Source organism: Rana temporaria, chromosome 5 (assembly GCF_905171775.1).
Source record: "Rana temporaria chromosome 5, aRanTem1.1, whole genome shotgun sequence".
Classification (NCBI taxonomy): domain Eukaryota; kingdom Metazoa; phylum Chordata; class Amphibia; order Anura; family Ranidae; genus Rana; species Rana temporaria.
The window spans coordinates 334,012,897-334,029,553 of record NC_053493.1 but is presented as its reverse complement, the minus strand read 5'-3'; the positions used below and the strand labels follow the sequence as shown (position 1 = coordinate 334,029,553).

At 42.2% G+C, this 16,657-nt stretch overlaps 1 protein-coding gene across 1 annotated transcript in view; it reads left to right on the top strand.

Annotated features, from left to right (window-relative positions):
- The window catches only part of ARFGEF1 (ADP ribosylation factor guanine nucleotide exchange factor 1), a 232,892-nt gene that overhangs the window by 97,694 nt on the left and 118,541 nt on the right, over nt 1-16,657 (top strand). The window contains exons 6-9 of the mRNA XM_040354367.1: nt 898-1,180; nt 2,581-2,694; nt 5,134-5,294; nt 8,447-8,577. Of these exons, the coding sequence (XP_040210301.1) occupies nt 898-1,180; nt 2,581-2,694; nt 5,134-5,294; nt 8,447-8,577 (689 nt within the window). The remainder of the gene's footprint in view (nt 1-897; nt 1,181-2,580; nt 2,695-5,133; nt 5,295-8,446; nt 8,578-16,657) is intronic.

The window sequence follows — 16,657 nt, the reverse complement described above, 5'->3', positions numbered from 1 at the left end:
TTGTGGGAAAGAAATTACACCAATTTTGTTTGGGAGCCATGTCGCACGACCGCGCAATTGTCAGTTAAAGTGATGCAGTGCCGAATCGCAACAACTGGCCAGGTCCTTTAGCTGCCTAAAGGTCCAGGTCTTAAGTGGTTAAAGTCTGTTATTCAATAAGCTTAGTATATTTATTTTATGGTGTACCACACTCTTCAACCTTGTCTACCACTTTGTGTTTTATGGTGCATTAATGCTACTCTGCTTTTAACTTGACTGGTTTTAATATTAATAAAGTTTTGTCTTTAACTTGATGTAGTTGTGCCTACAAAGTCCATGCACTGTGGTTCAACGTCCTTGACTATACATATAGGGTAGAAGAGTTGGTTATGTGGGCCATAGTGAGATGGCAACATCACAAGCCATAGACACATGACAAGCTAGGGGGGTTTTATGGATTTAATGAAATGAGAACACCTTTCCTAGGTTACATGGATTTCTGGGACTGGAGGGTTCCCAAGTTTCCGTCTTGGATGTGCAGAGCCATTTACCAGAAGGATATCTTTTTAATTATAGTCCATGTAATGGCAACAGAGTGGATCGACATCCATTCCTAATTGTCAGTATCCCTTGCTAATGGGATTAAAGTTTGTGTTCAATGTGATTAAATGGGGTAAATATTTTAGTTTATTACATTACATTAATATAGCTGGCCACAGTTTTTTTTTTCTATGGTATTTTATTTGGAAAAAAAAAAAAAAAAAATATATATATATATATATATATATATATATTAAAAGAATGTTGTCATTATCGGCTCAGCAATTATTCTATTACTACCACCATTGAAACGCATACGTTTAACTTAATTTGCTGTATAACAAGTTTATTATTTTTTAATATTGTCAATTCTTTTAGCTCCAAGAAGCCAAGCACATGGAGAAGGAGCGACACAAGCAGCAGCACCATCTACAGAACTCTCCGGCATCTCCGCTAAGCCACCATGAGTTGGAACTTCCACAGATGAGGCATAGTTTGGAACAGACGGGCCAGCTGACTCGGGAACAAGATGGGGAGGTGGATCGGCATCAGAGCTACATAGAAAACACACTTCAAGAAGAGCCAGATCAAGAGAATGGCTATCATGCTGAGGGCACAGAGAATGAACATCCTGAGGCAGACCAGGCCACACACGTGGAAAGTAAGAGCAGCCCAGCATGTTCCTCTCAGGAGTCTATTAACAATATAGACTATATAGAAGAAATGGACTTCTTATATTCTTTTTCTCAAAGTACCGACTAGCACAAAGATCCCGTCAGATAGTTGAGGAATTGGGTTGTATTTTCATGCAGATCCTTACAAAATAAACTGATATTGGGTGTATAGGGGGTGCCTACTACTCATGTGGTACAAGCTGGCATGTCTGTGTCCTAATCTGTAAAATAAAGAATATTTGTTTAGCCTGGTCATACACACATGATTCAGACACCTTTTTATATTTATGGCCAGCTGTATTTACGGTGTGCTTTAACCTAAGGGATCAGTTCACCTTTCCAGAAAAAAAAATGCACGATTTTATTGCATGTAAAAAAATCTTCGTTTTTTTTTTTTTGTAATGGACCTGTAAAGCATTGCACCCATGATCAGGTGATCGTGCGTGTAATGCCACGGTCCTGCAGATTGTCTTGTGTATCTGTCTGTACCTCTGATACCGTCAGGCAGTTGCGCTGTGACAGGAGACATGAATGAACTAGCACAGTTCTAATCAGCAACATGGTAGTTCATGGAGAACTACAAGCGACAGCTGTAGAGGTTGTCGGACCTTGACGTTTTCCCATCCACAGAACACTGAATGAATGACACTGCCAGGCGGGTGGAGCATTTGTTGCAGATTGTGACAGCTAGCGGGGAGGAGAAGATCCTCCACTAGCTGTCAGGGCAGGGGTGGTGCATCTGTAACATGTTACAACTTGAATATGGGTGTAACATGTTACAAACTTATCCTTTAAGCCACAGGTGTCAAACATAAGGCCCGCGGGCCGAATCCGGCCCTTTAGCCCATTTCATGTGGTAGCCACCTTCAGCTCTCGCAGATCCCTACCTTCCCTGCACATACTCACGGTGGGGCACAGTAGTAGAGACCAATGATCTCCCTGCAAGTGAGAGAGATGAAGAGCCACTTACACTGCCGGGAGGTACTAGAGCCAGGCAGATAAGATGTGAGAAAGCTTCTTCTTTTCTTTTTTGGTGGGGCAGCACCCTGTACACGGCACACTCCTGATCTCTGCAGTCTGTATGTAGTACACTTGTGAACTCTACACTTTGTACGCTACATCCTTCTAAGTACACATAGTCTTAATGATACATCCGGCCCTTGGAGGGCAAACATAATGCTGATGCAGCCCACAATGACATTGAGTTTGACACCCCTGCTTTAAGATAATGTTGGTGGTTCTGGATAACGCTACCATTTTTTCCTCTTGGGACCCATTTCCTAAATGTCCACAGACCTTTGTCAGGTCAGTCTGTCTCTGTTACTTGCATGTGGAAATGTTAAGGGGTCGGATCTCTCACATTCATGCATTTGATTTCTTCTTGTAGACCACGCGAAATCTGATTTGGGGATCAGTGTAGATGGCAGTAATGAGTGTGAAGAAAATGCCCAGGATGTTGTCCAGAGCATAATTCAGGAAATGCTTAACTCTGTAGTTGGAGGTAAGATTTTTTTTTTTTTTCTATTTCTGTGTAAATAAAACTTCTTTGACATGTGATTTTGAATAAACATTTTGAGCCTTACACTGTTCATAGTAAAAGAAGACTCTCACTTTTAATTTAAAGTGGATAAAGGCAGCATTTTCTTTAATGCAGAGAATGCATTAAGGTAAAGAACCATCTGCATGCATCCCCCCCTTATACTTACCTGAGCCACGGGCTCCATACAGCGATGTGCATGAGAGCACAGGCACTCTAGGCTCTCTCCCTCTTCATTGGCTGAGACACAATGGCTCCCGCTGCTTTCTATCACAAATTCACAAAACAATTCTCCTGCGCTTGGGTGGTAGGTGTGGGCATGTGTAGTGCAGACAACCTCTTTTCAATGCCAACGGCCTTGCTGCCCTCCAGAGGACTAAACATTGCCTGGTCTTCCACATCACCGGTTCTTTCGCAACTTGCGTCTGTGAGTACAACAATTGCTGTCTTTTATTTGGAATAAAGTTATTTTTTTTTTTTTTTGCTGTCTATCACAGACAGTGCGGTGGGGCCGAGCCGTGCTCTGTGCATCAATGGGCACAGAGCTGCTTGGGAGCAAGTACAAATGAGTGCCCCTATAGCAAGGGGCTTGCTATGGGGGGCACTCGGCAGGGGGAGGAGCCAGGAGCATCGGTGGAGGAACCAAAAAGAAAAGGATTGGGGCTACTATGAAAGCCGGTATGAAATGTTTGTTATTTTAATTTCAAGAGACATTTAGCATTTACAATAATTCTGGGTGTCATTAGCAACTTCTGTAAAGTATTTACCCATAGTGCTGATGTGAAGATTTAATGAGATATACATGTATGTGAGGTATCCATGTATATTGATGATCCTACTGCCAGCAACAAGGAATGTCCGTTCCTACATCTGTCTCTTATATTTGGCATGGTGGACAGTGCTGTTCACCCACTACAGCATATTAGTTGAGAGGTATGGGATTTTCAGGGCTGCTTTCTGCTACAAAGCAACATCGCTCCAGCACGAAAGCCCATTGTAGGGTCCTGGTGTGGTCATTGTGGTGTTTTACAATAGTTTATATTGTAATGATTAGTGTGTATATCTCTCTATGCATGCATTCATACGTGTGTGTGTGTGTGTGTGTGTATATGTATATGTGTATATATATATATATATATATATATATATATATATATATATATATATACATATATATATATATATATATATATATATATATATATATATACACACAATACGGTGCAAAAATGCTGTATATTAGGAATGCTTTCAGAAATAGAAGTGTTCTCAGTTAACAAAATGGAAAGTAAATGAACAGAATAGAAATCAAACCAATATTTGGTGTGACCACCCTTTGCCTTCAAAACAGCATCAATTCTTCTAGGTACACTTGCACACAGTTTTTGAAGGAACTACACAGGTAGGTTGTTCCAAACATTTTGGAGAACTATCCACAGATCGTCTATGAATGTGGGCTGCCTCAAATCCTTCTGTCTCTTCATGTAATCCCAGACAAACTTGACAATGTTGAGATTAGGGCTCTGTGGAAACCAAACCGTCACTTTCAGGACTCCTTTTCCTTTTCAGTTCTTCTTTACAATGAATATAGTTCTTAATGATATTGGCTGTATGTTTGGGGTCATTGTCCTGCTGTAGAATAAATTCAGAAGGCACTCCCTGATGGTATCGCATGATAGATAAGTATCTGCCTGTATTTCACAGCATTGGGGACCATTGATCCTGACCAAATCTTCAACTCCATTTGCAGAAATGCAGCCTTAGGCTTGCAAGGAACTGCCTTTTCACTATTATTTTCACTCCTCTGTCTGAAATCTTGTGAGGAGCATCTGGTTGTGGCAGGTTTATGGTGATATGTTCTTTCCACTTCTGGATTATGGTCCCAACAGTGCTTACTGGAACATTCGGATATTTAGAAATCCTTCTGTAACCAATGCCATCAGTATGTTTTACAGCAATAAGGTTGCGAAGGTCTTTAGATAGCCCTTTGCTTTTACCCATCATGAGATGTTACTTGTATGACACCTTGGTAATGAGACACCTTTTTATAGGCCATCAGTTGAGACCGAACCAGCTGATATTAATTTGCACTGACAAGGGCAAGATTGCTTTCTAATTACTGATAGATTTCAGCTGGTATATTGGCTTTCCATGCCTTTTTTGCACCTCACTTTTTTTATGTGTTCAATACTTTTCCTTGCTTGTATGGATTGCATGGGTTGTTACCGACATGAAAATTTCATGTTAATGGCACCTTCAGACATATATTTACCTAGAAAAATGGTGACGTGTTTCAATACTTTTACCTGCTGTACATATTCGTTTATGCCTTTCATGGAAATGAACTTTTTGTATGTGTCACCCTGCCTTCATTTTTTTTCTTTTTTTTTTTTTTATGTGTAGCCGAAGATCCTGTACTCAATGAATGTACCACAAGAACATCAGAGGATGGAAGCGAAGGAGATGCCATTCACGCTAATGGCATTCCTGGCACACCAATATCTATGGCATACACCCCCTCCTTACCAGATGACAGGCTGTCTATCTCTTCTAATGACACTCAGGCAAGTTACAACTCCTGTATTTCCCTAATGTATTTAAGGCAAGTTGTGTTGCACTGTAGCAACCAATATTCCCCATTTTCATTCAGTGCTGATTACAGATGTTTAAATTTACATGTGATGATAGAAATGTTTGTAATAACCATGGAACAAGTTCAGATATTTAAAAAAAAAAATCCTACGAAGGAAGTAAAATGGATAAATGTATGGCTATGAATAGATTAGTTGCAGTGCTGCCTACAAGCTAAAGTTTTGCTTTGTAAACGAACATTGATGTAAACCTTTTGAATATGTAGTAAAATCAGTTTAAAAAAAAAAAAAGGTTTATTGAATATAAATCACATGGTATAAATCACATCTATGCCATTTTTTCATTATTTAAATAATTTGTGGTGTGACATTTTAAGAAATGATCTCAAGTTAATTTCAATAGTAATGTTATTTATACAGTGTCATGAAAAAGTATTAATACCCCTTGAAATTTTCCACATTTTGTCATGTTACGACCAAAAAAAAAAAACTATTTTATTGGGATTGTATGTGATAGACCAACACAAAGTGGCACATAATGTGAAGTGGAAGGAAAATTATAAATGGTTTTAATTTTTTTTTTTACAAATATGTGGAAGTGTGGCGTGCATTTGTATTCAGCCCCCTGAGCAATACTTTTTGTAGAACCACCTTTCGCTGCAATTACATTAGCAAGTATTTTGGGGATGTTTTTACCGGCTTTGCACATCTAGAGAGGGACATTTTTGCCCTTTTTACTTTGCAAACAAGCTCCAGTACTCTCAGATTAGATGGAGAGCGTCTGTGAACAGAAATTTTCAAGTCTTGCCACAGATTCTCAATTGATTTAGGTCTGGACTTTGAGTGGGCTATTATAACACATGCATATGCTTTGATTGAAACCATTCCATTGTAGCTTTGGCTGTATGTTTAGGGTCATTGTCCTGCTGGAAGGTGAACCTCTGCCCAAGTCTCAAGTCTTTAACTTTACATTTTGTGTGAGGATGCGAGTGAGGGCAAGATGGTCCCCACCCGTCCTCATAGCATTGCTGGGCGGAAGTGACGTCAAAACGTCAGTCCCGCCCAGCGTCTTAAAGAGACATTTTTTTGTTGTCATTTTTTAAATGACAACATTTCCATTTTTTATTTTTTATTTTGCATTTAAGTCTAAATATGAGATCTGAGGTCTTTTTGACCACAGATCTCATATTTAAGAGGACCTGTCATGCTTTTTTCTATTACAAGGGATGTTTACATTCCTTGTAATAGGAATAAAGGTGATACATTTTTTTTTATTTCAGTGTAAAAAATTATAAAATCAATAAAAATAAGAAAACAAAAACAATTTTTTTTTAAAGCGCCCCGTCCCGACGAGCTCGTGCTCAGAAGCGAACGCATACGCGAGTAGCGTCCGCATATGAAAACGGTGTTCAAACCACACAAGTGAGGTATCGCCGTGATCGCTGGGGCGAGAGAAATAATTCTAGCCCTAGACCTACTCTGTAGCTCAAAAAATGCAACCTATAGAATTTTTTAAACGTCGCCTATCGAGATTTTTAGGGGTAAAAGTTTGACGCCATGCCACGAGCGGGCGCAATTTTTAAGCGTGACATGTTGGGAATCATTTTACTCGGCGTAACATTATCTTGGGCCAAAATTTATCGTTGTCTTATTTTTTAATTAAAAAAAGTGCGCTTGTAAGACCGCTGCGCAAATACGGTGTGACAAAAAGTATTGCAATGACCGTCATTTTATTCTCTAGGGTGTTATAAAAAAATATATATATAATGTTTGGGGGTTTTAAGTAATTTTCTAGCAAAAAAAACTGTTTTAGTCTTTTAAACGCTGAATCTGAAAAACAGGCTCGGGGCTTAAGTGGTTAAGAATTTTACTTTCAACACTTTATATTAGCTGCGGACAGTTGGGCTAACTTGCGATAATACAGGGCTGAGACCCAGTGGGTGGATGTTTAAAAAGAGCCAAGAGGTCATGGGGAGTGTGTTGGCCAATGGAAGAAAACGGGGACCCACCTCACTGCAGTTATTAATAAGATGGAATGTGTTAATAAATAAGTTCCTGTATAATTTGCTCAAACCACGATTCTTCATGCAAATTGAAATTCCATAAGCCATATTGCCTACAGGTAATGGTTATGATCAGTGGCGTCACTAGGGTTGGTGTCACCTGGTGCGGTAAAATATGGTGTCACCCCCCCCCCCCCCCCAATAAAAAAATTCAAATATTTTTTACCCTACTGTTTTCTCTCTGTTCTCCTTTCTTCCCCTTTTCTCTCTCTCCCTATCCATCTTTCTTGTTCGTTCTATCCCTTCTCTTTCTCTCCATTTTCTTTGTCCCCTCCCCCCACCTCTCTTTCTCCAGAACCGGAATTCAGAATTCTCAGGAGCCTATAGGCCAGGGGCGTACCTCTGCATCCTTCAATATCTTTTTGTTACTACTGTGTACCCCTCTCCACAACTGCACCTCTGGACCACTTTACATTACACAGCCCCCTGCACCACTGGACCCCTTTACATTACACAGCCGCCTGCACCTCTGCACCCCTTTACATCACATAGCCCCCTGCACCTTTGGACCCTTTTACACTACACAGCCCTCTGCACCCCTTTACATTACACAGCACCCTGCACCTCTGGACCCCTTTACATTACACAGCACCCTGCATCACTGCACCCTTTTACATTACACAGCCGCCTGCACCTCTGCACCCCTTTACATCACATAGCCCCCTGCACCTCTGGACCCTTTTACACTACACAGCCCTCTGCACCCCTTTACATTACACAGCACCCTGCACCTCTGGACCCCTTTACATTACACAGCACCCTGCATCACTGCCCCCTTTACATCTCATAGCCCCCTGCACCTCTGGACCCTTTTACATTACACAACACCCTGCATCACTGCACCCCTTTTACATTACACAGCCACCTGCACCTCTGGTCATGTCAGCTAAAAAAAAAAAAAAAAAAAATTTTTTTTTTTTTTTTTTTTAAATCGGGATGGTGTCACCCCTCTAGTGGGTGTCACCCGGTGCGGCCCGCACCCCCCGCACCCCCCTAGCAACGCCACTGGTTATGATGGTAGTGCCAGTAGTTAATTAGGTAACTTGTTTATTTTAATTTTAGGAATCTGGAATTACTTCAGGACCTTCTGGTGCTAAGTTCTCACATATCTTACAAAAGGATGCCTTCCTAGTCTTCAGGTCACTATGTAAATTATCTATGAAGCCGCTGTCTGATGGACCTCCAGACCCAAAGTAAGTGCTGTTCTCGTACTAATTTTACAGTATCCACGATACTCTCTGAACCTGCTGTTTTAACTGTTTGCTGCCCATTACTAAAGAGGATCTGTGATTATGTCTCTACAGCATCTGTCATTTAAAGTTATGGCTGTAAAACTTTATTTTTTGTAATGTGATTTTTTTTTTTTTTTTTTTAAGCAATGTTAAACCCCAACCAAAAATGTAATATATTGCAGCTTAACAATCATTAGATGTGGTGGCTGAATTTGTTTTTATTTTTAGGCTTTCTTTTGTATTCAAATTATTTTGTAAGTCACTAACCCAAACAAGTTACTAAAAACAGTCAAGGATTCCTCTAGGTGTGCATTTTTACTTCTCACAACCATTTTTGGAATCACATGGGATGAATGAAGGAGATGAGCAAAGTTTAGCCAAACCTATACAGGGGATGCTCTCTTCCAGAAGTTTTGTTATCAGTGTAGCACCCTCTACCTAGTTTAGGTGCTAGAGTGAGATTTTTTTTTTGTAGCATAGGTACATTTCGGCAGGCCTAGATGAAAGCTAGGCCTGTTTGTTTTGATCTGTGGGGCTGGGAGTGGCTTAGAATAGGCTGGTGACTCACAGCTAGCTTCATCTTTCGGGTTACCTCCCTTCTGCTTTTTAGAGGCTTCTAGAAGAAAGGTGGGGAAGAAGGGTGGAGTGGTCTGGGGTGTTCTAAGGTGCCCTGACCAATCCCCAACTTAAATGGTCAGAGGGCAGGCCTTCTCAAATACCTACAGTCAGCCCAGTTGGGGAGGAGTTGTTTGATAGAAAAACTTCAGATGGAGTATTAGGCTGTCGGGACCTATGAGAAAGCTCCCAAGTCTGGGGGGGGGACCTTGGGTCAGGGGCTCGGAGCTATATAGGAGCCCCATAAACCCCAAAGGGGTGTCCTAAACAAGAGCAGGAGAGGACAGTGGGGAATGCCTACCACTTACCAGGTGTGGGTCAGTGGCAGGCACAGTCGGGAGAGCTGGGAGGCATGCCGAAGCAGACTGGGAGTGTGCAGTCTACGATGGATGTAGAGCCAGCAGGAGAGACTAAATGGGAGCAGTAGTCCACCAAAAAAGGGCAGCTGGCACTTGAACTTTCTTTGCAACAACATAGGGGCCTGCAGTCCCTGCCTGTAGGTTTGTTGCTAAGGTCTGGCTGAAATCGAAAAGGAGAGCTGGTCTGCACGAGTGTTGTGCAGGAGCAGAGTATCTAAATTGTTCCAAATCAAGAATAGTTTCCTGGGCATCCCATAAATTCCTTAACCCCATCCAAGTTCGAAATCCCTCAATAAACTACAAAAAAACAAAGCTTTGACTTGTTCATGGTCTTGGAGTGTCTGGAAGTGAATGCCAGGCTGGGCTGGGTGACAGGTGGCCCACAATCACTCAGCAGCCCCTAAGGGGGTACCGCTACATCAGTTTCCTCTGTGATGACAAAAGTGCAATGGGCCATATGAAACATAATTTATAACCACTGAAGCAGTGGAGACATTGAATCAAATAGTTGGCTCCTTTCAGCAATGTGTTTGGATCAGTGTGGATTGCAGACAGGCAGTGTAAATAAGGAATGTTTTAAATGGCAGCTTCTGAAAGAAAAGAAAATAGAGGTAAAAAGTGCTTTAACCACTTCAGTACCGCACATAGTCATATGACGTCCACAGAGGGGATCTCCCATCTCGGGTGGACGTCATATGACGTCCTGGAATTTGTGTGGTGATATCTGAATGATGCCTGCAGCTAGAGGCATCATTCAGATATCATTGTTTGCTGGCGGCGATCCTGCGCACCATAAGAACGATCGTTCCTTTAGGCGGCGGGAGGGGACACCCCCCTCCTGCCGATATCCGGTGCTTCTCCGGGCTCTCCCGTTCCATCGGAGGCTCAGAAAAAGAATCGCCCAGCGCCGGATAGGAAGCATAGAGATGACATCTCTATGACCGTCGGAGGCCCGGGCGCGATGTGATGACGTCACACCCGGGTACCCGGAAGTAAAAGTCCCAATTGCGGCTAGTAAGCATGAGATTGGTGAATTTTTATTCACGATCTCATGCTTTCCAGCCTGGAGGAGAGATGTGGGGTCTTATTGACCCCGCATCTCTCCTTAGAGAGGACCTGTCGCACACTATTCCTATTACAAGGGATGTTTACATTCCTTGTAATAGGAATAAAAGTGATCAAAACATTTTTTTTTTTAAAGTGTAAAAAATAAAGAAATAAGTTAAATAAATAATATAATAAAAAATTTAAAATGCCCCTGTCCCCGGTAGCTCGCGCTCAGAAGCGAACGCATATGCAAGTCCTGCCCACGTATGTAAACGTCGTTCAAACCACATATGTGAGGTATCGCCACGTGCGTTAGAGAGTGTGCAACAATTCTAGCCCTAGACCTCCTCTGTAACTCTAAACTGGTAACCTGTACCATTTTTCAAAGAGTCGCCTAAGGAGATTTTTAAGTAACAAAGTTTGGCGCCATTCCATGAGTGTGCGCATTTTTAAAGCGTGACATGTTGGGTATCTATTTACTCGGCGTAACATCATCTTTCATATTTTACAAAAAAATTGGGCTAACTTTACTGTTTTGTTATTTTTTAATTCATGAAACCATTTTTTTCCCCAAAAAATAGCGTTTGAAAAATTATTGCGCAAATACCGTGCAAGATAAAAAGTTGCAATGACCGCCATTTTATTACCTATGGTGTCTGCTAAAAAAACATATATAATGTTTGGGGGTTCTGCGTAATTTGATGAATGATGATTTGTACGCGTAGGAGAGAAGTGCCAGAATAGGCCTGGTATGGAGGTGGGTATAAAAGCCCGGTATTGAAGGGGTTAAAGAAGTTTTCCTTGGAAGTTAATCTGTAGGCTGCTCAGGTCGGAGCAGATGTTTATAGCTGTGGTAATAAATTATAGCTGCAACTTCTTCACTTCAAAAATATCTAAAGACGAAGTTCACTTTTTCTGAAGCCCCATACACACCATCAGATTATCTGCAGATTTTTGTCTTCAGATTTACCAAAACCATATAATAGGAGGTCAAACCTTAAGAGTTTCAATTTGTATGCAATCAGGCAGGCCCTTGTACTACATGGTTTTGGTAAATCTGAAGACAAAAATCTGCAGATAATCTGATGGTGTGTATGGGACTTTAGCCTGTTTCTTGTTTTACACATATTTAGGGGTAACATATAATATGGTCAGCACAGCATCTGAGGCGGACCATATTATATGTTCTTTTCCCACCTGGCTCTAGTCCGATATGAAATTTGTGGTGATGTGCATGTCCAGTGCATCCGGAAAGTATTCACAGCGCTTCACTTTTTCCACATTTTGTTATGTTACAGCCTTATTCCAAAATTAATTAAATTTATTATTTTCCTTAAAATTCTATAAATAATACCCCATAATGACAACATGAAAGAAGTTTGTTTGAAATCTTTGCAAATTCATTAAAAATAAAAAAACGAAAACAATCACGTGTACATAAGTATTCACAGCTTTTGCGCAGTACTTTGTTGAACCACCTTTGGCACCAATTACAGCCTCAGGTCTTTTTAAGTATGATGCTACAAGCTTGTCACACCTATTTGTGGGCAGTTTCTCCCATTCTTCTTTGCAGGACCTCTCAAGCTCCATTAGGTTGGATGGGGAGCATCGGTGCACAGCCATTTTCAAATCTCTCCAGAGATGTTCAATTGAGTTCAAGTCTGGGCTGTGGCTGGGCCACGCAAGTATATTCAGAGTTGTCCCGTAACCTCTCCATTGTTATCTTTGCTGTGTGCTTAGAGTCGTTGTCCTGTTGGAAGATGAACCTTCGCCCCAGTCTGAGGTCCAGAGTGCTCTGAAGCAGGTTTTCATCAAGGATGTCTGTCAACTGCTGCATTCATCTTTTCCTCGATCCTGACTAGCCTCCCAGTTCCTGCCACTGAAACACGCCCCAAAGCATGATTCTGCCACCACCATACTTCACTGTAGGGATAGTATTGGCCAGGTGATGAGCGGTGCCTGGTTTCCTCCAGAAATGACGCTTGCCATTCTGACCAAAGAGTTTAATATTTGTTTCTCCCGGTCTAAGAGTCCTTCAGGTGCTTTTTTGGCAAACTCAAGGTGGGCTGTCATGTGCGTTTTACTGAGGAGTGGCTTCCCTCTGGCCACTCTACCATACATGCCTGATTGGTGGAGTCCTACAGAGATGGTTGTTCTTCTGGAAGGTTCTCCTTTTTCGACAGAAAAAGACTGGAGCTCTGTCAGAGTGACCATCGGGTTCTTGGTCACCTCCCTGAATTGGGCTCTTTTCCCCCGATCGCTCAGTTTGGCCGGATGGCCCACTCTAGGAAGAGTCCTGGTGGTTCCAAACTTCCATTTACGGATGAAGGAGGCCACTGTGCTTATTTGGACCTTCAATGCTGCAGAAACGTTTCTGTACTCTTGCCCAGATCTGTGCCTCGATACAATCCTGTCTCGGATGTCAACAGACAATTCCTTGGACTTCATGACTTGGTTTGTGCTCTGACATGTTGACTGTGGGACCCTTTATATAGACAGTTGTGTGTCTTTCCAAATCATGTCCAATCAACTGAATTTACCACAGATGGACTCCAATCCAGTTGTAGAAACATTTCAAGGATGATCAGTGGAAACAGGATGCATCTGAGCTCAATTTTGAGTGTCATGGCAAAGGCTGTGAATATTAACCACTTCCCGCCCGGCCTATGGCCGATTTACGTCCGGGAAGTGGTTATGAAATCCTGACAGGACGTTCTAGAACGTCCTGCAGGATTTCATGCCGCGCGCGCCCGTGGGGGCGCGCATCGCGGCGATCGGTGATGCGGGGTGTCAGTCTGACACCCTGCATCTCCGATCTCGGTAAAGAGCCTCCGGCGGAGACTCTTTACCACGTGATCAGCCGTGTCCAACCACGGCTGATCACGATGTAAACAGGAAGAGCCGTCGATGGCTCTTCCTCACTCGCGTCTGACAGACGCGAGTAGAGGATAGCCGATCGGCGGCTCTCCTGACAGGGGGGGTTAGCGCTGATTGTTTATCAGCGCAGCCCCCCCCTCGGATCGCCACACTGGACCACCAGGGATGCCCACCCTGGAGCACCAGGGTGGGCAAAAAAAAAAAAATGGCAAAAAAAAAAAAGTCTAAAAAAAAAAAAAAAAAAAAGCATAAAGAAAAAAGATGCCAGTCAGTGCCCACAAATGGGCACTGACTGGCAACCTGGCAAAAATAAGTGCTGCCACCCCAGTGTCCATCAGCGCCACCCCAGTGTCCATCAGCGCCACCCCAGTGTCCATCAGTGCCACCCCACAGTGCCCATCCATGCCCAGTGCCCACCTATCAGTGCCCATCTGTGCCACCCATAAGTATCCATCAGTGCCGCCCATCTGTGCCGCTTATGAGTGCCCATCTGTGCCGCCTATGTGTGCCCATCAGTGCCGCCTATGTGTGCCCATCAGTGCCGCCTATGTGTGCCCATCAGTGCCGCCTATGTGTGCCCATCAGTGTCGCATACCAGCGCCGCCAATCAGTGCCACCTCATCTGTGCCCGTCAGTACTACCTCATCGATGTCCATCAGTGCCATCTCATCGGTGCCCATTAGTGCCGCCATATCAGTGCCCGTAATTGAAAGAGAAAACTTATTTACAAAAAAATTAACAGAAAAAAATAAAAACGTAATTTTTTTTCCAAATTTTCAGCCTTTTTTTAGTTGTTGCGCAAAAAAAAAAAAATCGCAGAGGTGATCGAATACCACCAAAAGAAAGCTCTATTTGTGGGGAAAAAAGGACGCCAATTTTGTTTGGGTACAGTGTAGCATGACCGCGCAATTGCCATTCAAAGTGCGACAGTGCTGAAAGCTGAAAATTGGCTTGGGCGGGAAGCTGCGTAAGTACCTGGTATGGAAGTGGTTAATGTAGATGTGATTTTTTATTTTTTTTTACTTTTAATAAATTTGCTAATATTTCAAACAAACGTTTTTTCATGTTCTCATTATGGGCTATTGTTTGTAGAATTTTGAGGAAAATAACAAAATGTGGAAAAAGTACGATACTTTCTCGATGCGCTGTACATCATTCATTCATAGGAGTCTACAAATGAAAAAGGATACAAGACCCGCCTGCCACCGCATCAGGAGAACTAGTTCTCAATAGAACACAAGTGCAGTGACATGACCTCACTTGCAGTCCATTGACACTTCCCCCATCCCTGGGTCTGTAGAAATTAGAGCATTACACCTGAGACCCACTGATCACGGTTGCAATTCTTTCCAGGCTCCTGTCCAAAATAATAATAAATGCAATTTTTTTTATTAATTAAGATCGGTGTATTTTTTTATTTTATTTTGTTTTTGCTTTTAAGGACTTGGCTTTTAACGGGTCTCACCTCTGCTCTCTTGCTGTCATCTTTCATATAAAGCATTGGATTTAGATTTGTATCAGTGCCATTGTCATCCCAGAAAAGGTTAAACTAACCATCTGTTCCTAGTTTAAAAGGACAAATCAGACATGAATAATATTGTTACAGAAAGTGTCTGCTCTAATTAGGGCTCCTAGAATCCAAACTCAGAATGATTCAATGTTTACTAACCTTTGGTATATGGCTGTCAGCCTGGCATGTGATATAATATGTGTTTGCTTGGGGCTAGTTGTATAGATGCAAAGAGTCAAGTCATCTTTTCTTTATCATTGGGTCTGTGTCTTCTGAATACATTCTATAGGGTCGTACAGCTCATCCCAAGGCAGTGTGGGATACTTGCTGCTATTTTTAATTCATTGTACAGCTGCAAGGATTTGCTACCATTATAAGCTATATTTTATAACTCTGCTCCACACACCTGAAATGCTTTCTATAGTTCCTATGACTGATTTTTCCTAGTAAAGAAACTAAAAATAACATATCAAATTGAGATAATGTAGCATTTTAAGAAAAAAATAGGTAATTTTCAAATCGATGGCAGCAACAAGTCTCAGAAAATTTGGGACATAGCAACAAAAAGCTGGCAAAGTAAATGGTACTAACAAGGAAGAGCCATTGGCTCCTGCTGCTGTCAAAGTCACGTGACAAGGGAGTGGGGGCTGGGCTAAGCCATGCTGTGTGTGCTTATAGAGGCAGGCAGTGAGGCTCGGGTACGAGCCTGCCAATGGTACGCCACAGGTAACTTCCTATGGGGTACCACAGAAAAGACTCCCCAAAAAAAAATACCTACCTGAGCCTCGATCCAGTGCTGTGCCCGAGAGCAGTGGCTCTCAACACATTCACTCTCTCCTCAGTGACCATGGAGGCAGCATCGGGACCCATTGGCTAGCTTGCTTTGGGGGCACTTGGCAGGGGGCAGTGCTGGTGGAAGCCCAGAGGAGGAGGATCAGGGCTTCTCTGAGCAAAATTATTGCACAGAGCAGATAACTATAACATGTTTGTTTAGTAAAAAAAAAAAAAAAAAACCTTTGCAAACACTTTAAATATATCATCTATAGTACATATTATCAAGAATCCAATAATCTAGAGAAATCTGTGTGCAAGGGACAAGGCCAAAATGCAATATTGGATGCCTATAATCTTCTGGCCCCCGGGCGGGACTGCATTAAAAACAGGCATGATTCTGTGATAGATATCTCTACATGGGCTCAGGAATACTTTCAGAAATCACTGTCTGGGCATTCATGCCATCCAAAAATGCAAGTTCAAGCTCTACCATGCAGAAGAAGTCATATCTAAACATAATTCAGAAATGCTGCCATCTTCTCTGGGTCACAGTTCATTTATAATGGTCTGCTGCAAAGTGAAAAACTGTTCTGTGGTAAGGTGAATCAAAATGTGACAACTTGTTTTTGAAAGCCATGGACGCCACGTCCGCCTTGGCCGCCCATGACTGTCGCCGGTGTTCCTTCTTTGGACCACTGCAGTCTAGGAACATTCCCACAAGCGCTGCAGTTTTGAAATTGCTCTGACCAGGTGATCTAGCTATTTACAATTTTGACCTTGTCAACATATTAGACTGCTGCCTAATATATCCTACCCACCTTTAGATGCCATTGTAACAAGATTATCAATGTTGTTCGCT